Raw genomic sequence first — 27,919 nt, forward strand, 5'->3', positions numbered from 1 at the left:
AGAATGAATTCCTAACATAACACCTCAGTGGAAGGACTTATTCCTAATGCATTGGGATAATACTGTTGGGGAGTGAGAAAAAATAAAGGTGGCAAAAGGAAAGATATGGCTGCAAGTAACCATAATGAAAATCATTGGTCACTTGTGTATACATTTTATTTGCACAGGACCAAATTACAAGAGCAGAAGAAAAGATAAAGCATCCATCTCAATGTTGGTTTAAAGACTATGTTGAGTATTTGGCTGATAGTTATCTCCCAACCCTACTAAGGTTCAGCTATTCTTGGGCAGTTTTAGGGATCTTGAGCACAAATGACTGCTGGTATTTTTTAATTTGAAACAGAAACCTTCATTTCCAAGTTGTACTTTCTAATCAATATAGGAAAAGCAATTTAAAAAATGCAATTTATTCTTATCACTGAATGATCCTTTATTCAGGAGTTGTCTGTTCAGTGAGGACTGTTGGACAGGGATTGAGATCTTGCATTTTCACATGACACTTCCAATTGTGGAGAATCTCCTGAACTTTGAGGTTTTGGATTAAGGATTGAAAGGAAATTTATTACTGAAGAAACTGCTAATGTATTAAATTACTGAAAGAGCAAGGATGGCTGTCAGCAAATGCTTAGAAATTCACATTTTATTTGCATTTTCTATAAAATCAATTTGAAGGGAATTTGTACTAGGGCAACAGGTTCTTATATCTCAACTATGGTAATCTCTTCTACACAAGTGTCCGGTCCACTGAGAGTTGGCATCACATTCTCTTCAGGGTGAAAGTTCCCATTATCCAAGAACTGCTGAGCAGAGAGGTCCCTGGTTTCTATGTTCTGACTGGTCAGCTCTTTTGCAGTTGTGACTGGAGGAGGTGGCAGCGCCTCATCATGCACACCAGTTGTCTGTGGAGCTGCACTTGCCTCTGTGTCACCCACATTTTCATTGGAAATTATAAGATTCCGAAGCCTTCGCTGACGGGGACTGTAGTTTTCCACTCGTCCGTGTATGTCCATGTGTCTCCTCAGGTGAGCCTAGATTTGGGCAAAGTCAGTGCTCAGTGGCGCACCAAATAAACCTACACCATTTATGCCCTCAAGATAATTCATGGACAAAGACAGACCAGCGTGGAATCACAAAATGATCTTGGGTCAATAAATTAAAAGCTTAAGACAGACATGAAAAATTGAGATGGGTGGTCAACAGTACAAATAGAGAAGCAAAGGAAACACGAGTTAAGGTTGGTGGAACACAGCTTGATGGAGGAAAATCAAGGTTGGCACACTAGGTTGAGAGAGGAAAGGAATTGAAATAAAAACAAAAAATTGCTGGAATCAATCAGCAGATCTGGTTTTTCAACCTGAAGATGCAAGTGATTTCCCTCAACTACAGATACTGCCTGAACAGTTTCTGATTTGCTCAAGTAGGGAACAAAAGTTCTGAGAAAGAAAATTCATCAAAAGTTCTTCATTTAAGATACTACCTTTTGTTGCTGTGTTGCTGCGTTTTGTGCTTTTGATTTTAGATCAGACATTCCTCGAAGGTCTGGAACACAATGCTGTTAACTTCTGTTTAGATCAATTCCAATGCATTATTAAATGCACACTGAAGTTAATTGTATTTAGTATACAGGACAGCCCAACCAACCTATGATTTACCCTTCACGTGAATATCTTTAACCCCCTCATGACCTTTGCTAACCTCCCATTATCTGAATTTGCCATAGAATCTCCATTCAGGCTAAAAAATGTATCTGTCAGTAGTTTCACTTGTGTCTCAGTGCTTGGCTCTTCCCCCACACAACATGATCACCTCTCCAGCTGAATGCTGGAATGAACAATTCTGCTGATTTACAAAATCCTCAGCCATTGGAGGAGGCTCACCTGTCGAGTGAATTTGTAGCCACATTCACTGCACTCAAATTTCCTCACCCCTTTGTGCCTTCCGACATGAACACGCAATTGATCAATGGCTGGAACAAAGGAACAGAACACTTTAGTTATTGTGTGGCCGGCACGGTTGGCGCCATGCGATTGGGACCGGGGTTCAAATCCCACGCTGTCTGTAAGGACTTTGAACGATCTCCCCATGTCTGTGTGGGTTTTCCAATGGGGGCTGCGATATCCTCCCACCAGGAGTGTAGATTAATTGGGTATAAATTTGGTGGCACGGACTCATGGGCCACAATCGTGCTGTTTGCCTAAATTTAATTTAAATTTAAACTGAGTATTGCCACTGACCTACCACCTTTATTAAGATCAACTTTCCTACCAGCAAAATTCCTTTCCAGAAGTAGGAGGATATAAAATTAAAATTAATAAATATAAAATTCTTCTATAGGGGTCATGAGACTTCAGTACCTCATCATGCCTGGATGCAAGAGAATGCCACATCATAGAATGGTTGGCAAGGGGCTTTGTGATAAATTTTCTCTCATATTACTGGATTTGGATAAGTAAAAACACAAGGCTGGAGAAACTCAGCAGGTCAAACAGTACTTTATAAAGCAGAGATAAAGATACATCACCAACGTTTCAGGCTTGTGCCCATCAATGTACGAGCAAAATGTAGGCAGGCATCCAAACTCAGGCACTCAAGCCCAAAACATTGGTATGTACCTCTATCTTTTTTTAATATAAATACTTGCTTGACCTGCTGAGTTTCTCCAGCATTGTGTCTTCAACCATGGTATTTGTAGACTTTGGTGTTTTACTTGCTGGATTGGGAGTTCTTATTCTGCCATTAATTTAATTTTCCTTTGAATTATTTGAACCAAGAGCAGTGCAGCAAAGGCTGCCACTCCAAAGTGACAAGTTTTGGAGTTGGTGACAAATAGAATCCATCGAGTGGGCAATAACACTGGTGGTTGGTTACGTTGAGGTAGGGAATACAGATTAAAAGCAGAACAAGTTATTGTCCGTTTGGTGTTAATGTCAACCTATGTTCAAGGCTGAACCTATGAACCTATTCATGGGGATAGGGAAGGGGTGGAAAGTCAGGACAAGACTATAGCTCATTTTAAAGAGGTAAAAGCTTATTAATCATTGCACAACCAACTTTACCTTTAAAGGTCTTCCCACAGATGTTGCAATCATGCGGCCGACCTTCCTGGTGCTTGCTCGCCATGTGACGATGAAGAGGGCCCCTCTCTGTGAACCTTCGGCTGCATATCTCACAACCAAATGGCCTTTCACCCGTGTGAGTCCTGTTGTGTTTGTCCAGACTCGCTGGTGCCAAACAATGTTAGAAAGCCCAGGTCTCAGTACATTACAAAATATGTCTGTTGTAGCCATTTTTAAATTTCAGGTTTTATCCTATCAGTTGCTACTTCTATCTTAAACATCACACGCCACTCCTCGGCCAATCTTAATTCACATGCTCTTTCTTCAATGTGTTCTAGATACAGTAAAACCCCTGCTATCTGGCACCTATGGACATTGGTAGATGCTGAGTAAGTGTATTTTCCAGTTACAATGCCTAACTAATGTATCTAAATTAAGAATAAACAGTTGAAATATTATACTGACACTGAACAAACTTCATTTGCATGAATACAAAAACCTTAAAGCATTTTACTTTATTTTCAGTCACGTTTTTTGAAAAACATTTCAGTCACTGCATCAGCAGGTTCCTCCCCTTCCATAGAGCCACCCGAAACACTAACAATAACAATATAGATAATTAACTCCCCCTGCTCCAGGTTTACAGATAAAGCCTCTGACCAAGGCAACTCACTAAGAGAGATAACACTAAGAGCCACCCCAAAGTCAAACGGCATCTACCAGTTCTTCAGCCATTTTATTCAAACACAACTTTATTCAAACAATTGCTACAAGCAAAGCACTCTCTGCTGGCTGAATATTTGCTCCTCAACAAAGGTTTGTGTGTTTCTTTAGAGAATGTTTACGATTCCAAACTTACGTATTTTTTTAATCTATTACTTTATACTTATTATTTTTTTTTTAATGTATTTTTCTTGATTTATTTTTCCGGTTGCTTGAATTACAAATACCAGAGGTTTTACTGTATTCAGATTTGACTTGCTATTTTAGCAAAATCAATCCCTCTGATGGCGAAAAAAGTGAATTCCCTGCAATTTAATGTCAGGGACAATGTCTGCCCCTAGTTACCAGGGGGTGAAAGATGACATTCATCCAAAACAGAAATAATTGATATATTTAGGGCCAGGACTTCTGTATCCCATATAGACAAGGAGAGTAGTTCTCTCCCAAAAAGATCATTTAGTAAGCAGAAAGACTAAACACCCTTTATGATCATTTTTAATGGTACTGGTCATTCAACTGTGGACAGCACATCACAGCCTAATCTCTAATGATCATTAGTAACTGTGGGAGCAGAAATCTTCTCTCCTGATCACTTTTCAGCTTTTTATTCTTGTGCCCTCCCACTCGTATTCACCTCTTTCCTGTGGGACTGTTCTCCTCCCTTCCCTCCCCCCCCCCCCCTCCCCACAATCTTTCTATTAAGGCACCTTCCTGCTTCTTACCTCAATGAAGGGCTCAGGCCCAAAATTTTGCTACTTAAAGAATACTGCGCATCTTGCTGAGTTTCTCCAGCATTTTCTTGATTAACTCCTGGCTGACCTCACTTCATCCCACTCTCCCCTCCCTACCATGTCCCATTCCTTCCTTCTTTCCCTTCCCTCTCCCCATCATTTCTTCCTCCAGCTCGCCATTCTCTTCCCTTCCTCATTCCTTTCAAGTACATCTTCCTCGACCCTCCTGCCACTTTCACATCACCTCCTAGCTTTTATCCCATTCTTTCCCCTCCACCTCTATTAACCTGTCAACCTCTACTTCTCCCACATCTTTTTGTTCGTCAGCCAATTTCTTCCTATTCCTGCAGGGTTTTGACCCGAAGCATGGACAAGCTGTCCATGAATGCTGCCTGACCTGCTGTGTTCCTCCACCTTGTTGTGGTTCTCCTTCCCAATTCAGCCCTGTTGATGACTGCACCTAAAAATAAGTCAGAGTCCCGCCAACTCAAATGGGTCTTGGAGTGACAGGACTATAATTGCCTCAACTCTGTAGTGACTTCCTCCATTAAGGAGGCCAAGGTAAATAATCAAGGCTCAGAGGAAGTACTCACCTTGGATCCTGAACGTTTTTCCACATAAATGACATTGGAAAGGTTTCTCGCCTGTGTGTGTCCGCAAATGGACATTCAAATTGCCTTTCTGGGTGAAACCACGGTCACAGAATTCACAAATATATGGACGCTCGTTCCTGCAACAGTGGTGCAGAAATAAAGAGAATCTTATCCCTCTTCCTTTTTCCTTCTCAAATTGGAACCAATGTCTATAGAAATCATAGAAAACTACAGCCCAAAAAACAGGCCATTCGGCCCTTTAGTCTGTGCCAAAACATCATTCCTCTAGTCCCACTGACCTGCACCCATTCAATAACCTTCCAGACCACTTGCATCCATGTATCTATCCAATTTATTCTTAAAATTTCAGTGAGCCTGCATTTACAACATCAGATGGCAGCTCATTCCAACTCCCACCACTCCGAGTGAACATGTTTTCCCTAATGTTACCCCTAAACCTTTCTCCCCAAAGCCATGTCCCCTTTTATTTATCTCTCCCAATTTGTGGAAAGAGCCTACTCTCATTTACTCCATCTATTCCCCTCATAATTTTGTAAACCTCCATCAAATCTCCCTCATTTATCTACGCTCTAAGGAAAAAAGTCTCCAGCTGTTTAATCTTTCCCTGTAACTCAACTCCTGAAGACCCGGCAACATCCTAGTAAATCATCTCTGCACTCTTGTGATCTTACTGATAGCCTTACTATAGTTTAGCTACTTTGATTAATGAAGGCCAAGATGCCAACAGCTCTCTTTACAACCCTGTCTACATGTGATACCACTTTCAGGGAATTATGTATCTGTATTCCCAGACCCCTTTGTTCCTCCGCACTGAGGTGCCCTACCATTTACAATGGATGTCCAACCTTGGTTAGTCTTTCCAAAATGCACACTTATCTACATTAAATTCCATCTGCAATTTTCTGGCCCATTTTTGCCAGTTGGTCTACATCCCTCTGAAAACTTTGAAAGCCTTCCTCACTGTCCACAACGTCTCCAATCTTAGAGTCATCAGCAAACTTGCTGATCTAATTTATCATCCAAATCATTGATATAGACAACAAACAACAATGGCCCCAACACCGATCCCTGAGATACACCACTAATCACAGGCCTCCAGTCTGAGAAGCAATCATCCACTATGTTTTCTCCCACACATCCAATTTTGAATCCATTTTACAACCTCTCCATAGATACCCAGGGTCTGAACTAACCTCCCTTGTGGGATCTTGTCAAAGGTCTTTAACTAAAGTCTATGTAGACAACATCCTCAGCCTTTCCTTCATTTACTTTCTTGGTAACCTCCTCAAAAAGCTCAATAAGATTTGTTAAACAAGACCGATTGCACACAAAGCCATGCCGACTCTCCTTAATCAGCCCTTGGCTGTCCAAATACTTGTCGAGTCTATCTCTCAGAACACCTTCCAATAATTTACCCTCTATCTGGCTTCCTTCAAATTGCTGTGTTTGGTGTGTGCTGTGTATAATTTACTGCCTTTCTTATAACAATGACCACATTGGATGCAAAACATTTTTAGAAGAATCCAACATTTGTGAAACATACATCAAAAATAATTGGTTGTATATTTTGCAGCCGAGTTTCATTTAAATTGTTATTCTGTGTAGCTTGAGGTTGTGGACAGCAGCCATTTATCCCTTTCCTGAACTCAATAAATAAGAGGCACAGATGTCCAACAGAAAAAGTGGGGAAACAAGCTTTAGAGAGAAATGGACTATTGACAGTTCAGATTTGTGTAGCCTTGTTCCAGCTCTCTGAAAGAGCTTCCAAAATGGCTCACATCCTCTATCTCTTCAAAAACCTGCCAAATTCACCACTGCTTCCATCACTTTCAGGGTGTGCATCCCAGACCCACTGCATAACCCCTTTCTGGTTCTTTTGGGAATATACCTTTAATTGGAGATGCACTGCAATTTCAAAGCACTATTTTTTCCAATAAAACTGACAGTTCTGAAGAAATTGCACCAGAGCTTGCAGTTATTGCTGAGGTGTGTCAGTGATATTTTGCTGCTCTTCTTTCCACATAGCACCACTGGAAACATAACAATAAACCTTCACTTTTTCCAAATATTTCAAAAGAACACATTTACTGTTGAGAATATACATTTAAGGAGGGAAGTCACGTGATGGAGTAGTGGCTGGTCGGGTGGAAACAACCCTCTCCAGAGAAAATAAAAAAAAGTGTAAAAAAACAGAGCTCAATAAACATAAAATACAGGAAGAGAAAGATAAAGTTAAAGAGAAAGAAGATGGCACCCAAAAGAAAAAAAAAACAGAAAAGGGAAGAAGGAAAATCACTGGAGAAGAAAGAAGAAGGCCTTATCTGCACGTCGGAGCAGAGAGCCACCAAGGAGAGGAGTGGCCTATCACCAGTGTTGGTGAGTCCCCAGAGGAGCAGTGTCCTCCAGACTGGCAGACCTCAAAAATGGCTTTCAGAGTCAAGAAGAGGTGCGCAACTGCACATGCGTGAAGAGTTGCGCATCCTCAGTGCGCAAGTAAAAGAAAAGGTTAACGCCGACAGGAGCGGCCAGCTGCGGAGCGGCCAGCTGCGGAGCGGCCAGCTGCGGAGCGGCCAGCTGCGGAGCGGCCAGCTGCGGAGCGGCCAGCTGCGGAGCGGCCAGCTGCGGAGCGGCCAGCTGCGGAGCGGCCAGCTGCGGAGCGGCCAGCTGCGGAGCGGCCAGCTGCGGAGCGGCCAGCTGCGGAGCGGCCAGCTGCGGAGCGGCCAGCTGCGGAGCGGCCAGCTGCGGAGCGGCCAGCTGCGGAGCGGCCAGCTGCGGAGCGGCCAGCTGCGGAGCGGCCAGCTGCGGAGCGGCCAGCTGCGGAGCGGCCAGCTGCGGAGCGGCCAGCTGCGGAGCGGCCAGCTGCGGAGCGGCCAGCTGCGGAGCGGCCAGCTGCGGAGCGGCCAGCTGCGGAGCGGCCAGCTAAGAGACGCCCAGTATCGGGGCATTCGGCTGGGGGAACCAAACAAGAAAGAAGAGTGGTGAGAATGAAAGGCTGGAAAAGGGTGAGCGGCAGCAGGTCGGCCGCGCCGCAGGGGGCCCAGCAGCGGGTCGGCCGCGCCGCAGGGGGCCCAGCAGCGGGTCGGCCGCGCCGCAGGGGGCCCAGCAGCGGGTCGGCCGCGCCGCAGGGGGCCCAGCAGCGGGTCGGCCGCGCCGCAGGGGGCCCAGCAGCGGGTCGGCCGCGCCGCAGGGGGCCCAGCAGGAAAGAAGAAGGTAAAATAAAAGGACAAAGTTTAGATAAAGCCTTTTTCGAAGAACAAATGAGGTCATTAAAAGAATGGCTATCATTTGAAATTAGTTCAATCAAAAGAAAAATGAAAAGAGCTGAAGACAGAATGCAAAGCTTAGAGTTGGTCATAAGTGAAATAAGGAAAAGAGTAGAAAATGAGGAGGAACGAGAAGCTGCTGTAGAAATGGAGATAAATTATTTAAGAGGGAATTTGGAAGAGAGCGAAAAAAAAATTAAAGAGACACAAGATTGATTGTCACAAAAAATTGACGTATTGGAAAACTACAGAAGGCGAAACAACATAAATATAATGAGCCTGAAAGAAGGCAAAGAAGGGTCAGATATGAAGGAATTTATAAAAGGATGGATCCTGAAGGTGCTGGGAAAGACAGACACACATGAAGAAATAGAAATAGGGAGGAGGAGTCACGTGATGGAGTAGTGGCCGGACGGTGAACTCCAGCCCTCTCCAGAAAAGTCGGGAAAAACAAGAGAAAACACAAAGGCACAGAAATAAAAGTTACAGAAAAGTGAGTATAAAGGTGGAAAGAAGATGGCGACAAAAAAAGAAAAGTCGAAAGCAACGGTAAGAAGAGAGGAAGAGAAGACAAAGGAGGAAAAAGGTGAAGGCCTTACCTGTCCGAAGAGGCCCGATGCGGAGAGAGAAACCCGCTCCCTCAGGTCGGTAAATAATGGACTACAAAAATGGCTCGCAGAGCCAAACAAAAGTGCGCAACCGCGCATGCGCGAAGTTTCGCGCATGCGCGATGCGAATGAAAAAAAACACACCGACGGGAGGGGGGACCAGCTGGGGAGTCGATCTCCACAGCCGGCAACGACAGCTGCAGAACACCTGCAGCAAGAAGAGACCACAGAAGACAATAGAAACAAGATAGAAGAGGAGGAAAGGGCAACAAAGAAACAACAGATGGAAGAGGAAGAGTATGGTGAAATAGAAGAAGAAAAGAGAGGCAAGGTAAAGGATATACTTGCTCTTATTAGAGGATACATGGAATCATTTAAAGAATGGCAAACACAGGAATTTAAGGATTTAAGAAAAAGAATAAACAACACAGAGGAGAAAATAATTAAAATGGAGATGACCTTAACAGAAATGGGAAAAAAAATGGACAAGATGGAAGAGCGGGCAGTAGCAGCAGAAATGGAGGTAGAAGACTTAAAAAAGAAATTGGAGAAATCTAATAAAAAAACTAAAGAGACACAAGAACTACTAGCTCAAAAAATAGATACAATGGAAAACCATAACAGAAGAAATAACATAAAGATAGTGGGCCTTAAGGAAGATGAAGAAGGCAAGAATATGAGGGAGTTTATAAAAGAGTGGATCCCTAAGACCCTAGGATGTCCAGAACTACAGCATGAAATGGAAATAGAAAGGGCACATAGAGTATTGGCCTCTAAACCACAACCACAACAAAAACCAAGATCTATTGTAGTAAAATTCCTAAGATATACTACAAGAGAAAAGGTACTGGAGAAGACAATGGAAAAAGTAAGAGAGGGCAACAAACCACTGGAGTATAAAGGGCAAAAAATCTTCATTTATCCAGATATAAGTTTTGAACTCCTAAAGAAGAGAAAAGAGTTCAATACAGCAAAGGCGATTTTATGGAAGAAAGGGTATAAATTTATACTAAAGCATCCAGCGGTATTGAAAATATTTATTCCAGGACAGCAAAACAGACTATTCTCGGATCCAGAAGAAGCACGAAAATTTGCAGAACAATTACAAAAATAGACTGAGGGAGGAAGACGGGTAATGAGAGTTAAAATGATCACGACTGATATGTATGTGGGTAAAGACAAAAATAGACTGAGGGATGAAGACGGGTAATGAGAGTAAAAATGATCACGATTGATATGTATGCAGGTAAAGAGGTATAAGAGTGAATAGAGACAATGAGCATACATGAATGTATCTGTACTTAGAGGAAAATATAGATAGTATAGACAAGAATTAATAAGGGAAGGTAATGGAATAGAGAGAATAAGGAGGGAATTAAAAGAGGGACCTTTGTGACATATGAAAAGTGAAATCTTTTCTGGGGGAGGCGGGGTGGGGGGAAATAGCGGTCACTGCACAATCAGCTGACGCTTGCGAGTGGATTCGCAAATCCAAATGGAGAGGGGAGATGTGGTTGTCCGACAAGGGATAAAGGACAACTCAGGAGGTGAAGGGGAGATTGGGGATAAATAAGATAGAAATAGGAGAATAAGGAAAATGTTAGATGTTGTAGGAATGTTGTCTTATAAAGAGTTGAAAATAAGAAAACAGAAATGGAAAAGGAGGAAAGGTAATGATGGAAAAACGGAAAGAGAAGATAAACAAAATATAAAAGGGCTACGCTGAACTATATGTCTTTAAATATTAATGGAATACATAACCAAATTAAAAGGAAGAAACTACCAAATTTAAATGAATAAATGTATTCCATTAGAAAAAAATAACATATTGGTTAAGAAATAATATTGAAATATTCGAACAAGTATAGGAGCCTTACATTAAATACAATAGCGAAAACCTACCGGGGACAAACATTACCTAAGTTGATGGAAGGAGAAGGAAAGAAAAGAATGGACTCAGTAGAATTTCTGGTGTAATTTTGTTGAATGACAACATTGCCTGACTGGATTAATGCAACCTAGATTGTATACCTAAAATGGATGAGAGGGGGGGGTGGGGGGGTGGTTTGGGAGGAAAGGGGGGGGGGAGAAAAAGTCACTGTATATGTGTGAAAAGAAATAGTGTATATCATGGCTAATGTGATTTATGGTGTGAAAAATAAAAAAAATTATTAAAAAAAAAAAAAAAAAAAAAAAATAGAAATAGAAAGGGCACGTAGAGCGCTAGTACCAAAACCGCCACCAAATCAAAAACCAAGATCCATATTGGTAAAATTTCTAAGATATACGACAATAGAAAACATACTGGAGCAGGCAAGAAAGAAGATTAGAGAAGACAACAATCCATTGGAATACAAGGGACAAAAATTATTTTTTTACCCAGACATAAACTTCGAGCTTTTAAAGAAGAGGAAGGAATTCAACACGGTGAAAACAATCTTATGGAAGAAAGGGTATAACTTTATATTAAGACATCCAGCAGTACTCAAAATATTCATTCTTGAGGAATGGAATAGACTGTTCTCGGACCCAAAGAAAGCCCAAGAATTTGCCGAACATTTGCAGGACAGGAGAAGAGAGGAGGAGGAGTGACAAGAAGGAAGACCGGCAAGAAAATATACAAAAATATAAAGATAATGTATATATAAAGATTTAAAGATGGATAAGAGAAGGGGAAGAAGGGAAAAAAGAGATAAAGCTTTGTTACAAGTATAGGAAAATAGTGTTCTCTGGGGGTGAGAATAATGGTCACTGCGAAATCGGTTGATGCTTGCGAGTAAGTTTGCAAACTGAATGGAAAGGGGAGTTGTGATTGCCGTCAATGGACAGGAGGCAATCCAGGAGAGGAGGTTCATTTGGGGTTAAAGGGTTATTGCTTGTTGCTTAAAAAACAGTAATGGAAAAAAAGGGGATGGAGGAGGTGAAGAGGCAGAAAAGAAATGAAAATAAAGATATAAGATGGCCACGTTGGACCATATAACTATAAACATTAATGGAATATATAACCAAGTTTAAGCGTATCCCATTGGAGAAAAAAAAAATCACATATAATTTAAAACACAAAGTTACAATGTTTGAAAAAAACCTGGGAACCATATATGGAACATAACAGAAAGAGCAGGCCTCGGACCACCACCACCTAAAATGATAAGAAGATAAATGCGATCGGATTTAATTTGAATAAGTAAATGATACGTCTTTTTTGTTTGTATTCCTTTTGTATAAAGATATTGTTTTATTGTATTTTATATGTCCCATATTTACTGTTTTTGGAGGGGGGTGAAAATGAGAAAATGTCACTGAATATTTAAAGATCATAAATAAAGAATTACAACAAAAAATAAAATGTACATTTAAGGAAGCAAAAGTTTTGAACCTGCCTTGGAGTTGAATCTTGTGCATTGCACAAAAGTGCTGAATAAACTTAGCAGATCGTGCAGCATCTCTAAGAAGAAAATGCATCCAACGTTTTGGGCCTTAGCCCTTCATCAAGACATGAACAAAAAGAAGGCTGAAGAGTAGGCCCAAATAAAAAAGGTGGGGGGGGGGAAGGAGGAGGGAGGAAGGGGCAGGAGTACAGGCTAACAAGGAAGAAGTCATCGGTGAATATCAGTGGGAAGGTTGAAGAGAAAAAAAGCTGAGAAGTGATAGCTGGAGGAAAGACAAAGGGATAGGGTGACTTGATTCTTGTCTGTTTTTCCTCCCAAATCACATGCAGCGGACCATACCTGCTTCTTCTTTGAGTAGTGTGTGGAATAGTTTTAGAGTATCAGCCAGTTAGCTCATCGGGGGGAGGGGGTTGGTGGACAGATGGATAGATAGGGGAGAGAGGGGGTTAGTGGACAGGGGAAACTTGGGAGCATGAATGAGTGAGCAATTTCTATGTTCACTAGTGAATCTTTTGTTTTGAAAGGAAAACAACCAAATTCAGTCACAAGCTAGTCATTTGAACAAGCCAATTTTTGAATACCAGCAATGATTTTAACATGTTAATAAGTAAAGAAGAAAAATGCCTTTCTATCCATTTAAATCACTAAGTCTTCAACTTTGCACAACCAATTTTGTGCCAGGAGTGCTCTAGACCTGTTTTCCAGGTAAATGGAGACATTGATTTTTACAGGAATTGTACAGTATTTTATTTTCCAGTGTATTACAGTTGATAGTTAAAAATCAAACTATTGGCTCATTTATAGATTTCAATATTTGATTCTCCAAGCTCCCAATATTTTATGTTACAGAAATTAAATGCTTTCCTAATTTCATAATTGTTAGCTACTATACACATACTGTACCTGTGCTTGGATTTTATGTGCATCTGTAGGCCATGGCGGGTAGAAGCTCTGTGACCACACTCCTCACACACAAACATCTTCTCTCCCTGGTGTTTGGACAATTCATGGTGATGCAAGTCGTTGCGGGAGAGGAAACATTTGGAACAAGCAGAGCACTATAAATCAAGATGCACTGGACATTAGTTATTTACCATCTTGTAATTGCATTACCAAAGAGGAAGTGAATCACATTGGGTTACTGTCTTATAGATACCAAATGCAAGACAGAGCATAAGAAACTGACAGGTATCAATGCATGCTGAGTCAAAGCAAGCAGCTATCCAACGGCTGAGGACAAAGGCATATTCTGCATAAAATCAAAAACCAAGCAACCAAAATCCTTTTCAACTAGCCCAATTATGTGCCCAGTTGTGTAACTTTTTAAACCAAAGATCACTTGATCAGAATCAGGCACCCAGGGTTCGAGCATTAAAACCAATTTTAACCTCTCACATTCTTCTTGGCTGCTACTTGCTAAATCAACATGAACCAAATATTGAATCTGGCAGGAGATGCAAATACAAACTGAACCATTGATAATCTCTGCTAATCCTTTAAAATATTATAGACCTCTTCTCCTTGGGGACCCATCTCATTTCATCATTTAAAACCAGAGAGCCTGTAGCTGCAGAAAGAAGTTGCTCCAGCACGCTCTGTAGCAACCAAAACTTTTTCATTAACACCTCCCAAATTCAATACATACCAATGTTTAAAGAATGCAAGGGCAAATGAATCGGAAGCCGCATGAGCTCCATATTTCTCTGTAAGTTACAAATAACCCTAATTGGAATTGGTCCTTTGTGGTTTACCCAACACCAGTATGGAAGCACCTTCACCAAGCAAAGGTTTAAGGCGGCTCCTCATCAACCCTTCAAAAACAATTGGGTGAGGAATAAATGATGATTTCCCAGCCATACCCATTTCTCCAGAATTTTTTATTTTTTTTAAAAAGGACCCTGATTAAAAAAAGATAATTGCCTTCACCCACTGCCTTCCTCCAACAGTTCTACCTGTGTAAAATACAAAATCTGAAGTAATAAATTTAAAAAATAAGTCTTGGAACAGTCTTTCTTGACACCAGTCCACATTATTAGGTCTTTTATGAATCCATCAGTCACAATGTCAACTTGCATGCCATCATGTAGCATGTAAAAATGGGGATGACTGAGAAGGAATCTCCATAGCCTCTCGATTGATAGTCAAAGGCTTTTACAAAGTTTAAAAAAAAATGCAATATATACTAGCTGATGTTACTCTCTCTGTTTTCCTTCGAGTTATCACATCAAAGATGCTGTTCCACAACATGGACAGCAATTCAGAGAGCTAATAGCACGTGATGGTTGAATATGACCTTGTGATTACTTTCATGGAGGTAGACAGCAGGAACATCATTGACTTTTCTGGTTTCTGCTAACCTGCTCTCCCCCCACCTCCCCCTCTCTATTCACCCAGCCATTCCGCCTCCCCTTCCTTGCTTCTGTACTCTCCCTCCCTTCTCCACCTATTACCTCTTTCCTATGCGACCACGCCTCCCCCTACTCTTTTATTTGGACACCTGCCAACATTTTCCCATACCTTGATAAAGGGCTCAAGCCCGAAAAGCTGGTTCTGTACTTTCACCTTTGCTATATAAAGGACACTGTTTGAGCTGCTGAGTTTCTTCAGCATTGTTTTTACTTCAACCACGGTGCTTTACTTTTGACAGCAGGAATATCCTTCAGTAGTCACCGCAATTAGGTTTGCCTCCTTTTTGATCACAAGGATAATATCATCAAGATCCAACTGGGACGTCCACCCCTTGTCCTTTCTGGGAGAAGAGACCGACTTTGTCTGAGGCTGCTCTCAATTTTGGAATTTAAGAAGGATACCATTTTCTCTGGAGTCCTTGTTTTTTCTGATAACATCGTGCTCTCTTCAACTTCTTGTTGGTCTGGGATGGTGGAGATTCTGAACAGGATAATATGCCTTGGCCTCCTTCCAACAGGAGACAATTACCTCACTGGCCTCAATAAACTCTACTCCTTTCTTGAATCTCTGCAAATCATTCCATTTCAGTTATTGAGCTGTTGCACTCAGATGATGTGCACTTCACAGTCATGTTCCAAGCCATTATTGACTCATTCAACAAAACAAAAGGCAAAGTGGGCCTTAAATATCTATCTATTGGCTTTCACCACCCAACATCTATCCAAACAATAAAGATCCATGCCAAGACAATGGAAACTGTGAATGACTTTCTTTTCTCAGAAGCCATTTCTCAGCAAATGCAAATATTAATTACGGAATTTAACATTGCCAACAAATAGTTTGAAAGCCTTAGCTAACCAAAGGTGAAGATCCCAAACCCAGCCCTCAGCTCCTGGTCTATTAGGTGGCAGTGAGCCTGACTTCCCCTAAAATTTGGACCATTTGCAGAAGGCTCCTGAAGGATATCACAAACACCACTTCTAGAAAAAGCCTCCAAATCCACTGGCGTTAACTATGTCCTCGTCAGCCTGCTCCAATGGGAAGGAAGAAGGGTGAGAGGGGAAGGACGACTTCATTCATGTGCCTAACACCATAATTCCAAGACAAGAACTCTATTTTGAATTTTATCACAGGTGGACCTTGGCAAAAGAATAAAGCAAACAATTCTGAAATGTTCTCAAATGTTCCTTGAATTTAAAAATCTACATCAATTTGTGGCAGTCTCTAGTCTATGACCGCTCACAATAGGTGTAGTTGGTAGAGCTACTTATTGCCCGACAGGTTCAATCCTGAGCTGTGGAGTTTTCCTGTTATCCACATGGCAGTACAACTTTCCCTGAGGGCTCAGGTTTTCTTCCACATCCTACAGTTGTCTAGGTTGGTTGGCTAATTGGCCATTGTAAACTGTGCCTCCATGTGGGTGAGTAATAATGTCTCGGCAAAGATGAAGGGAATGTTGGAATAGTAAAATGGGATAGCATAACGGATGCTGGATAGTCAACCTGGTGGGCTGTAGGACTCCACAGAGAAGGATGGCACTGAGAATTTGGGAAGGCATCAAAAGCACCAAAAATAGTAGAAGCCTCATAAGCGGCATTCATCCAGTGATCATTAAGGGGTCAGAGGTAGAGTAAATGTAAATTCTTGGAGGATCTTTCTTGGACACAACGCACCAATGGCATCATGAAGAAAGCATGTCAAAAAATAACGTTCATGTTTATGGTTAATTGTTGAATATGTCATATATTATTTGTTTTTTGAACGAATAAATAAAGTTTTTTAAAAAAATGAAGAAAGCATGTCAACACCTCTACTTCCTCAGAAGTTTGTGGAGGTTTGGTATTACATTGAAAACCATGGCAAATTTCTAGAGTTGTGGTGGGAAGTGGTTGACCAGCTGCATCACGATCTGGTATGGGGACACCGATACCCCTGAGTGTGAAGCCCTCCCAAAGGTAGCGGACACAACCCAGGACATCACAGGTAAAACCTTCCACACAATCGAGAACATCTATAGGGAAAGATGCCATCGGAGAATAACAACAATCATCAAGGATCCACACCACCAGTGAACATTCTGTTCCTGCTGTTGGTATCAGGAAAGAGGTCTAGGTGGCACAAGGCTCGCACCACCAGGTTCAGGAACAGCTGCTACCCCTCCACCATCAGATTCCTCAACAACCTTATAACCAACAAATTTGGACTGGGATATAGTTCTGCCCATTTTGATCCTACAGCTTTTACACCTTTCTTACCATCTTATTCATCCATTTTTCATCATCTTACACACTTCCAACCCCTTCATCTCATGATGAAGCAATTTCAAGTTTGCCTACATGAACATCACCAGAAACCCAAAACGTAGGACTGCCAGATGATACTCTAGTGAGAGAATGTAATACTAAACATGTGTATTTCTCACCGGGAATGGTTTTGGTGCTCCGTGGCATTTGATCATATGACTCTGCATATCTTTTTTCTGCATGAACTGCTGAGGACACGATGGGCACTGAAAGGGTTAAAACATACAGAAAATCATAATTACAAGGAAGTGTGTAATTTGTAATAAAAACTTTTTTTTTTAATTCCCTCCAAAATCAGGACTGACAGTCAAGGATTAAAACACAAAAATCTGTAGACACTGTGGTTGAATTAAAAACACACTGCTGGGGAAACTCAGCAGATTAAACAGTGTCCTTTATCTTCTTTCTTTGGCTTGGCTTCGCGGATGAAGATTTATGGAGGGGAAATGTCCACGTCAGCTGCAGGCTCGTTTGTGGCTGACAACTCCGATGCGGGACAGGCAGGCACAGTTGCAGCGGTTGCAAGGGAAAATTGGTTGGTTGGGGTTGGGTGTTGGATTTTTCCTCCTTTGTCTGACAAAAGTGTCCTTTATATAGCAACGGGCTTGAGCCCTTTATTAAGGTATGGAAAAATATCACCAGGTGTCTGAATAAAGTAGGGGGTCAGTGGGGGAAGCATGGTCGCAAAGGCAGGAAATAATAGGTGGAGAAGAGAGGGAGGGGACACCAACAAGCAAGGGAGGTGTGATAGCTGAGTGTCTTGGAGAGTGCCTGCAGAATTTTCAGAATCAGAATTCTTTTGATTTTTAGGTGGCAGACTGATCGATCATAAAAGTCCACATCGAGGGGGTCAGAAGTGGAGAGGGTGAAGAACTTAAAGTTCCTGAGTGTCAACATCTCAAAGGATCTGCCCTGTGGCCTCCATATCGTTATAATCATAAAGAAGGTTCAACAGCGGCTACACTTCGTGAGGAGTTTGAGGAGATTCAGTCTGTCACCAAAGACTCAAAAATTTCTATAGGTGTACCATGGAGAGCATTCTGTCTGGTTGCATCACTGTCTGGTTGCATCACTGTCTGGTTGCATCACTGTCTGGTTGCATCACTGTCTGGTTGCATCACTGTCTGGTTGCATCACTGTCTGGTTGCATCACTGTCTGGTTGCATCACTGTCTGGTTGCATCACTGTCTGGTTGCATCACTGTCTGGTTGCATCACTGTCTGGTTGCATCACTGTCTGGTTGCATCACTGTCTGGTTGCATCACTGTCTGGTTGCATCACTGTCTGGTTGCATCACTGTCTGGTTGCATCACTGTCTGGTTGCATCACTGTCTGGTTGCATCACTGTCTGGTTGCATCACTGTCTGGTTGCATCACTGTCTGGTTGCATCACTGTCTGGTTGCATCACTGTCTGGTTGCATCACTGTCTGGTTGCATCACTGTCTGGTTGCATCACTGTCTGGTATGGATGTGTCAATGTACAGGATAGGAACAGGTGACAGTGGGTTGTAAATTTGGCCAGTACCATCATAGGTATTAGTATTCATTCCCTTAAGGTGTCTTAAGAAAGCACCACTCAGGCCATGCCCTCTCCACACTGCTACCATCAGGGAGGAGGTACAGGAGGAACATGAGCACCCAGCAGCACAAGGACAGCTTCTTCCCTTCTGCCATCACATTTCTGAATGGACAACGAACCACAGACATTACCTGGCTTTCTCCTATTTTCTTGCACCATTTATTTTTTAATGTAATTAATAGCAATATGCGGCAAAACAACAAATTTTGTGAAATGTTCATGACAAGGGAAAGGAACAAGTGAATTAAATTTGGTTTAGTAACAGGAAGCAAAGAAAAATTATCAACTTAAATTCTCGGGGCCAGAACACTGTTTTTATTTTGGCTCCAAGGAACTCAGTTGGATGTTGTTTGCTTTGTGCAGATACCTCAAAGATTTAGAATCAAACTTATTTCCACATGCTCATCACCTAACCCTGCTTTCTACACCTAATTGTAGTTCTAAACGCTAAGTCATTGAGATCAGTTAATTCAGTACAAATCAGACAACAGCAAGCATCACCATACATACCTTGAAGGGCATTTCACCTGTGTGAGATACCAAGTGGTTTCTTAGCTCAATCCTTCCTTTAAATGTCTGGTTGCACTCAGGACAGGTGTAAATCTACAGGACAGTAAAACATTTTTTTTAAAAATCACCATCAGAATTATACCTGTTTAAAGAAAGATGTTGAAGAGGCCAGCTATATGGAGGAGTCACGTGATGGAGTAGTGGCCGGACGGTGAACTCCAGCCCTCTCCAGAAAAGTCGGGAAAAACAAAAGAAAACACAAAGGCACAGAAATAAAAGTTACAGAAAAGTGAGTATAAAGGTGGAAAGAAGATGGCGACAAAAAAAGAAAAATCGAAAGCAACGGTAAGAAGAGAGGAAGAGAAGACAAAGGAGGAAAAAGGTGAAGGCCTTACCTGTCCGAAGAGGCCCACTGCGGAGAGAGAAACCCGCTCCCTCAGGTCGGTAAATAATGGACTACAAAAATGGCTCGCAGAGCCGAGTAAAAGTGCGCAACCGCGCATGCGCGAAACTTCGCGCATGCGCGATGCGAATGAAAAAAAACACACCGACGGGAGGGGGGACCAGCTGGGGAGTCGATCTCCACAGCCGGCAACGACAGCTGCAGAACACCTGCAGCAAGAAGAGACCACAGAAGACAATAGAAACAAGAAAGAAGAGGAGGAAAGGGCAACAAAGAAACAACAGATGGTCAACCCAGAGGAAGAAGAAGAGGAAGAGGAAGAGTACAGTGAAATAGAAGAAGAAAAGAAAGGCAAGGTAAAAGATATACTTGCTCTTATTAAAGGATACATGGAGTCATTTAAAGAATGGCAAACACAGGAATTTAAGGATTTAAGAAAAAGAATAAACAACACAGAAGAGAAAATAAATAAAATGGAGATGACCTTAACAGAAATGGGAAAGAAAATGGACAAGATGGAAGAGCGGGCAGTAGCAGCAGAAATGGAGGTAGAAGACTTAAAAAAGAAATTGGAGAAATCTAATAAAAAAACTAAAGAGACACAAGAACTACTAGCTCAAAAAATAGATACAATGGAAAACCATAACAGAAGAAATAACATAAAGATAGTGGGCCTTAAGGAAGATGAAGAAGGCAAGAATATGAGGGAGTTTATAAAAGAGTGGATCCCTAAGACCCTAGGATGTCCAGAACTACAGCAAGAAATGGAAATAGAAAGGGCACATAGAGTATTGGCCTCTAAACCACAACCACAACAAAAACCAAGATCTATTGTAGTAAAATTCCTAAGATATACTACAAGGGAAAAGGTACTGGAGAAGACAATGGAAAAAGTAAGAGAGGGCAACAAACCACTGGAGTATAAAGGGCAAAAAATCTTCATTTATCCAGATATAAGTTTTGAACTCCTAAAGAAGAGAAAAGAGTTCAATACAGCAAAGGCGATTTTATGGAAGAAAGGGTATAAATTTATACTAAAGCATCCAGCGGTATTGAAAATATTTATTCCAGGACAACAAAACAGACTATTCTCGGATCCAGAAGAAGCACGAAAATTTGCAGAACAATTACAAAAATAGACTGAGGGAGGAAGACGGGTAATGAGAGTTAAAATGTTCACGATTGATATGTATGTGGGTAAAGACAAAAATAGACTGAGGGATGAAGACGGGTAATGAGAGTAAAAATGATCACGATTGATATGTATGCGGGTAAAGAGGTATAAGAGTGAATAGAGACAATGAGCATACATGAATGTATCTGTACTTAGAGGAAAATATAGATAGTATAGACAAGAATTAATAAGGGAAGGTAATGGAATAGAGAGAATAAGGAGGGAATTAAAAGAGTGACCTTTGTGACATATGAAAAGTGAAATCTTTTCTGGGGGAGGCGGGGTGGGGGGAAATAGCGGTCACTGCAAAATCAGTTGACGCTTGCGAGTGGATTCGCAAATCCAAATGGAGAGGGGAGATGTGGTTGTCCGACAAGGGATAAAGGACAACTCAGGAGGTGAAGGGGAGATTGGGGATAAATAAGATAGAAATAGGAGAATAAGGAAAATGTTGGATGTTGTAGGAATGTTGTCTTATAAAGAGTTGAAAATAAGAAAACAGAAATGGAAAAGGAGGAAAGGTAATGATGGAAAAACGGAAAGAGAAGATAAACAAAATATAAAAGGGCTACGCTGAACTATATGTCTTTAAATATTAATGGAATACATAACCAAATTAAAAGGAAGAAAGTACTAAATTTAAATGAATAAATGTATTCCATTAGAAAAAATAACATATAGGTTAAAAAATAATATTGAAATATTCGAACAAGTATAGGAGCCTTACATTAAATATAATAGCGAAAACCTACCGGGGACAAACATTACCTAAGTTGATGGAAGGAGAAGGAAAGAAAAGAATGGACTCAGTAGAATTTCTGGTGTAATTTTGTTGAATGACAACATTGTCTGACTGGCTTAATGCAACCTAGATTATATACCTAAAATGGATGAGGGGGGGGGTGGGGGGTGGTTTGGGAGGAAAGGGGGGGGGGAGAAAAAGTCACTGTATATGTGTGAAAAAGAAATAGTGTATATCATGGCTAATGTGATTTATGGTGTGAAAAATAAAAAAATTAAAAAAAAAAAAAAAAAAAAGAGGCCAGCTATATATTGCCCCTGAGCATTTGTACACCTACTAATGGAATATAACTTGCCTCATAAGCACTTCACTCAGGACAGAATAAGACGAATAAAAGTCAAATGAGTTTACAGATGATGAAAGATCAAAAGCACAAGTGTTGAATGTTCTTAAAAAAGGCAGTGCAGATGAGGCTGAAGGGTGGTGTGGTGGAGATAGTTCCCAGAGAGAGGCCTGAATCAGGCCTGTGTCTAATGTACAAACAAGGATAGACACTACAGGCTGAAGTGTAGACAACATAAACTAGGATGCAAGTTTGGACCCATGGATAGAATTAGAGAGAGAGAAAAAAACTTGCATTTGTAAAGTCTCATTCCCAATCTTAATATTCCAAATAGTTCAGAATTATGCCATCACATAATGCAAGAATCAAATACAGAACTTTGCAATCAATTCTTTGGAGAAAAAGGGCAGAAAACTCCTCATGAACCAGATTTATTTTTAGATTATAATGATGATCTTTCAAGATTATTATCCAAGTTAACAAAACAGATACCCATAATGGACATGTCACAGAGTCACTTTTGAGGGGAGACAAATACCTTACTTTTAAGATTGAAGTTCATATCCATTCCAGCATGGGAGTATAGAAATTGCACCAGGACTTCAGTGCAGCACAATAATTATTGGGTTTTTTTTAAGGGATTAAATTAAAGTTCTGTCTGCTTTCCCAGATGCTGAAAGAGTTGACAGTGCTACATCTAAGAACAGCAGATAGTCTCCCTGTTACTGTTTATTCCACAAATGTAAAATGTCTTCACTGCTCTTTGTCGCACCTGATTTGTATCTGTGACTGAAACTTTAAAAACTACTTTCTCAGCTGAAAAGTGCAGGATTATTGAGAGACCATAAATAGGATAATATAAATGAAAGTCTGTCTTGCTCTTTAATCCTTGTTCTTACCAACTTCAAATTGTTGATTTAATCGCCCACAACAATTTTAATTACTAAATACAACAATTTCCAGACTCATGTAATTCAAATAAACTTGTCAAAATAGGAAACGCAAGAACTTCAAGGTCTTGTTGGTGCCAGAAATGCATTCATGTTAAAATATGATGGAACTGAAAACGGACTTTATTTACAAATTCAGGGAAATTTTAACAAAATCCATGTCATTGAAAAGTTACTTAGAAACCTCGTTTCCATACCACACCCGTCCTGGTCATACAGTTCTTTGCCTCATGTTGAAGTAGATTTTCTTTCCTGAAATAGCACTTTCCACACTTGTTGCATTTAAAGGGTTTCTCCCCTGTGTGTTTTCTATAGGCAAAGCACATAAGGAATTCATTAGTTTGTCTCAGAGTTACTGCAATATCAAATAAAGGCCACATCACTATTAGGAATACAAACTCAGCCTTAACATTCCTTTTTCAATTTCCAACAGATCTAGTCTCTATTTGGTTTTCAGAGCTGTATTTATGGAGCAGAAAGGGACAAAGTGGGGGGGGGGGGGGGGGAATGGAGAATTAATCTTAAATGTCATAAATTAATCTTAAAAGTCTAAGTACTATTGGAAGATCCAATCACTTCTAAGCCCAGGAACCACCAGAAGTCTGTCATGACAAGTCACGAAGAATGATACTTGATCTCTCCAACCAAGATCAAGCAGATAAAACAGTAAACAAAGAAGAAAATAATTCAGAGTGTACTCCAAACTATATAACACGAATAGAATATGGCACACAAATTTAAACTGGGGACAAACTTGGGGCCAAAAATCACTAAGTTCCACACAGATTGACCAACACATTGAATACTGTTGAAGTTTTCTGATGACAGGAGTGTGGGGGGGGGGGGGGGGGGGGGTTTAAATTGACAAGCTTTCTTATCAATTTTTATTTAATTAATCCATTTGGAGACCTGGTGAAGCCACCATTTATTGACCATCTCCAAATGTCCCCAAAAAGGTGGTGGTAAACTGCCTTAAATTACAAGGAAAGGGCCTACATATCTTTAAGTCCGACCACTGGGGGTTGTAGAAGTGATGGTAGTCCTTCTTGCTCAAGGTTACAAGCTTGACTTGCTGTTAAAAAAGTGATGATTTTGTGAATAGAAGGAACCATCAGTCAATTGGGAGACAATTCTCATTTCCAAAACATGGAACAATATGGTTTCAGTAACATTCTTCAGGAGTGAGCCATTTCCTCACTCCTCGTTTCCAGGGTAATAATTTTTCTGTAATTGATTTTATGGCAATATTACCATCACAGTGAGGAGTTACAGCTTTTAAATTTAATATAATGCTTCCTACAGAAAAGGTCAATAAATGAGAGACAAATTAGGAAAAATAATTTGCAGTGGTAACCCGAAACACAGATTGAAGGTCATGAAACAAAGAACCAGAGGCAACAGCAGAAAAGAAATATTTTGTTCAGAGAATTATTATTATTTACACCCACTAAAGCTGGATTAATGGATGCAGATTCAGTGATGATTATTAAAGAGGTGGAAGTTGCTCAATTAAAAATTGAGGAGACTTTTTTAAAAATGAACAGAGAACAGCAGATTGAAAAGGCCACAACTCTGTCACAGAATTTTATGTTCCTGCAAGCTCCAAGCTCAACAGGTGGGACAGGACCATTGCAGATATTCAATTATTCAATTAATAAACTAAAAGTTACAGGATACAACTGCTTGTAGTAATGTTGACAATGAAAACTGTCACAAAAACCCACTCTTTAAAATGCTCCAAGGGACTGTTCGTGCTCATCTGCTACATCAAAGCAGAAAAATAATCATCTGGCACTGGCCTAGGCACTAAATTCATACACAGAAGTTGCCCTCACAAAGATCTAGGGACTTAAATTCAGGTACTTTCCCACAGACAAACCAAGCAGCAGCTGCCTGACACAGGCAGTGTTCGACATCACAGTACTCAGATTCATAATTTACAGACCATGTGCATACTTTTCCATCATTATGCGTTAACAAGCAAAATGGGGCAATTCAATTGTAAATAGACAAGAGGAAGTAGCTCATATTTCATTTCAAAACAAAATGGATACTTTGGGGTCACTTCAGGCCAGAACTTATAAATATCTTTCACCACTGCAATTGCTATTGGATTGCTACTTTCCCCAGTAATACAACATCTCTATTGACTTCAAAACTGAAAATGGAACAATGTGGATTTACCTGTTGTGAACTTTGAGGTAATATTTACTGAGAAACTTCTTGTGACAAGTTGGACACTCAATGGGGTCATTCTTTCTGTTTGATGGGTCGGAGGTCTTGCGTTTAGATGTGCCTAGCACTGATCTGGTGTTATCTAGCACACCAGCTTTCCTCCGTTTCTTACAATGACGTCCAGATGGAATGTAATCATGGTCCATTTCACTCTTGTTTTTATCTTCTTCATCATCCTCCAATTTAATGATACCCATTTCCAAGCGTGGGTCACTATTGCCATTGGTACACTCGTGACAGTTCTCCTCGCTACTGTCTCCAAAGTCGCCTTTGTTGGCTTTCCTCAGCTGTTTGGAACTTGGACTTCTGTAGGATATCAAGGAATCTCTAGACTTTTTCTGAACAGCAAGAGATCTCATTTTGTCATTCTGTTTGTCTGTCAGCAATGCAACTTTACGTTTCTTGTTGCATCTGGTGCTCCTTTTACCAAGTAGATTAAAATCATTATTTGTGACTTTCCCCTCAAAAGTTTCAATTTCCCCAGTTTGTGTGGTAGTATTCAGAGGTGCCTTAACCAGTCCACGTTCAGCTGTTTGTTGGCCACATAAAGTTTCATTACTCCTCCGTTCATTGATGACATACTTCTGCTGATAATGGTGACAAGCTTGAATAGCATCAGGGATCAAAAGTTCCTCTGCTGCACTTAGCACCTTAGAAACATTTGTTTGTGTCAAATGAAGCTCACCTGTGTATATAAAGTCAAAAAGAAGGCCCAAGACACCAGAGCAACTCTCAGGAAGGTTGATTTCACCAGATGTGCCAGCTCCATAGGCATTGTGGAAGAAATTACTACAACATGCCAGGATACTGCGATGTGCATTTAAACAGTGGCCTCCTACGTCAAGAGTCACATCACAAAATTTACCATCTTCCCGCTGTTTGTTCAAAGCTTGAAGAATTTTCTTACTGTGATCAGAAAAATGGTCTTCCATCTCTTTAATAAAAACAGACAAGAAGGTGTTATTCCTCCTGTTTAATACTGTTCAATAAGACAACCCCAGAACAGATGTATATCGCACAGATTAAACAGAAACAAAAGACGTACAAGTACACAAAAGAATTACGGAGCAATGGAGAAAGAGCAGTTGAGGGAGACGGATTGATCATTATTTCCCTGCAGTAGTGCTCTACAGTTCCAAGGATATCTGTAATACAAAGTACAAACAAAACTGGCTCGATTAAGAATATCAATAAAGTCTTGAAGTCTTTTGGGCTACTGCCTATCCCTCCCATTCAACAATGCTGGTAACATCCCAAATTTCCTCAGGCTTATTACAAAGTAGAGGCACTAGTAATGTTTTCTTGGCCATTACATTGATGCGGGTGATCCAGAGCAAGGAACTAACTCCACCTCAGCACCAATGATATGGACCAGGGAGTGAGCTCCACCCCTCCTCCAGAACTCTGACATAGGAAGAAAGCTTGCTGTTCTGGAACCAAGTTGTGTGCCTCATTTATCTTCTGTACTCTGCTTCAACATTGGTCATATTTTCTTCTCCCTCCTCTCCTCAGGCTGAAAATACACAAATTTTAAAATACATGCCACCAAATTCAAGGCACTTTTCTCCGTAACATTAGAGGCATTTTGATTTTGGACCTCCTGTTGTACTCATGAATGGGATGATTTGCATGGATGGCAAGAAATACAAAGTTTTTCAGCACATGTGACGAGAGAGAATTCAACAAATGAGCCTTGCAGACAGGAAAGAAGGATATTTTCAGGCAAACTGACTCTGATTTCCTTGTTCTTCCGACACAAAAATTTTGCCCCCAGTAATTACGTTTGCAGCAACTTAATTAATTTTTAACTTCAAAGAAGGCCCCTTGAGTTTAAAACAAAAATCAGCACAACTGAGCAACTCAGACGCATGGAGAAGCACAAGAAACCTCCAATCAGTATGAAAGACCCTGGATGGTGCGTGGAGACACATTGTACTCCATTACCGATTAAACCATCCCAAAGTAAGAGTTGGATAATAAGAGCAAAATGATGGCTTTTGCCTTGCTCACAATTCATTTCACGTTTCATTACCTGAATGAAGGAATGGTTTCTGCACCACTGGAGCTGAACAATATCAAATCAAGGATCTCGCTTTAAGAGTCTACTGTGAAAAATATGATTTGAACCATCTTGAAGCAGCTGTCAAGTGAAACCATTACAACCGAGCATGCGCGGGTTGTTGACCTCCCCCGACGCAATGCGCATGCGCCGCATCTGCTGAGTGACGCAGTCCCGGGAAGTTTGTCCCAAACGTCCTCCTCCTCCTCTCTCCTGCCCGATTTGTTTCGCCTTTGGCTCCCCGGGAGCGCGGAGAGCTCCCGGCCCCTTCGCTCTGGCCGCCCGCAAAGCGAGGCTTGGGTGCAGCAGCATCACAAAATGGCGAGAGGTTCCGGCTGGTCACGGAACCCGGCCGCCATCTGGGAATGATTGATATTGTAACCATGGCGACCGTTGCCTCCAGCAGCAGGAACTTCTACACCCAGTGGTTCTTGTCCTCTTACCCCCCACCCACTCACATACCTCTTTAAATAATCCTGACTAAGCATAGGGGCCATGGATTACTTAAGGTGGTAGGTGAATGGGAAATTAAATAGCAAAAATAAATGCACTTCAAAACACACATGGCAAGCAGTTTAACAACATTAAAGTCGGACTCGTGCTGTTAAACAGGCAACATCAACGGAGTAATAATTTTTGATGAAAAATTATTGACTGGAATCACTTCCCAGCTCACACCAGTTCAGTTCGGGCGCCGACCTACATTTTGCTCATATCCGAGATGAAGGGCTCAAGCCCGAGATGTTCATATCGTTGCTGCGTCCTGCATATACGCGTGTTGTCATCGAATTCTGCGGACCAATTTTTTTAGGGTAAAATTTGGGGGG

The 27,919-nt window shown here is 41.1% G+C and overlaps 1 protein-coding gene across 3 annotated transcripts; it reads right to left on the reverse strand.

The window, feature by feature from the left end:
- Window positions 1–138: 138 nt before the first annotated feature.
- zbtb48 (zinc finger and BTB domain containing 48) lies at window positions 139–27,914 on the reverse strand. Of its 3 annotated transcripts, XM_069918590.1 has the most exons (11): window positions 27,066–27,416; window positions 26,079–26,178; window positions 24,983–25,967; window positions 22,996–23,107; window positions 19,187–19,279; window positions 17,216–17,302; window positions 13,288–13,442; window positions 5,104–5,240; window positions 3,057–3,221; window positions 1,878–1,966; window positions 139–1,028 (listed from the first exon to the last, which is right to left on the reverse strand). In XM_069918590.1, exons 3-11 carry the CDS (start codon window positions 25,963–25,965, stop codon window positions 699–701), a joined length of 2,151 nt encoding a protein of 716 aa, XP_069774691.1. In that variant the 5' UTR covers window positions 25,966–25,967; window positions 26,079–26,178; window positions 27,066–27,416; the 3' UTR covers window positions 139–698. The 3 variants fall into 3 exon arrangements, with proteins under 3 accessions (XP_069774691.1, XP_069774692.1, XP_069774690.1); XM_069918591.1 differs by lacking the exons at window positions 26,079–26,178; window positions 27,066–27,416 and adding an exon at window positions 27,796–27,914; XM_069918589.1 differs by lacking the exon at window positions 26,079–26,178.
- Between the last annotated feature and the right edge of the window lie 5 nt (window positions 27,915–27,919).

The sequence above is a fragment of the Narcine bancroftii genome, chromosome 2 (assembly GCF_036971445.1).
Source record: "Narcine bancroftii isolate sNarBan1 chromosome 2, sNarBan1.hap1, whole genome shotgun sequence".
Lineage (NCBI taxonomy): Eukaryota > Metazoa > Chordata > Chondrichthyes > Torpediniformes > Narcinidae > Narcine > Narcine bancroftii.

Bases quoted from the DNA above. Each gene is read 5' to 3' on its own strand.
- zbtb48 (XM_069918591.1), bottom strand. From the start codon at position 25,965: ATGGAAGACCATTTTTCTGATCACAGTAAGAAAATTCTTCAAGCTTTG. The intron at 1,967-3,056 runs GTAAAGTTGGTT...CCTTTGTTCCAG, and splicing joins CTGTGGGAAGACCTTTAAAG to CCATTGATCAATTGCGTGTT. The intron at 1,029-1,877 runs GTGAGCCTCCTC...GCCCAAATCTAG, and splicing joins GCTACAAATTCACTCGACAG to GCTCACCTGAGGAGACACAT.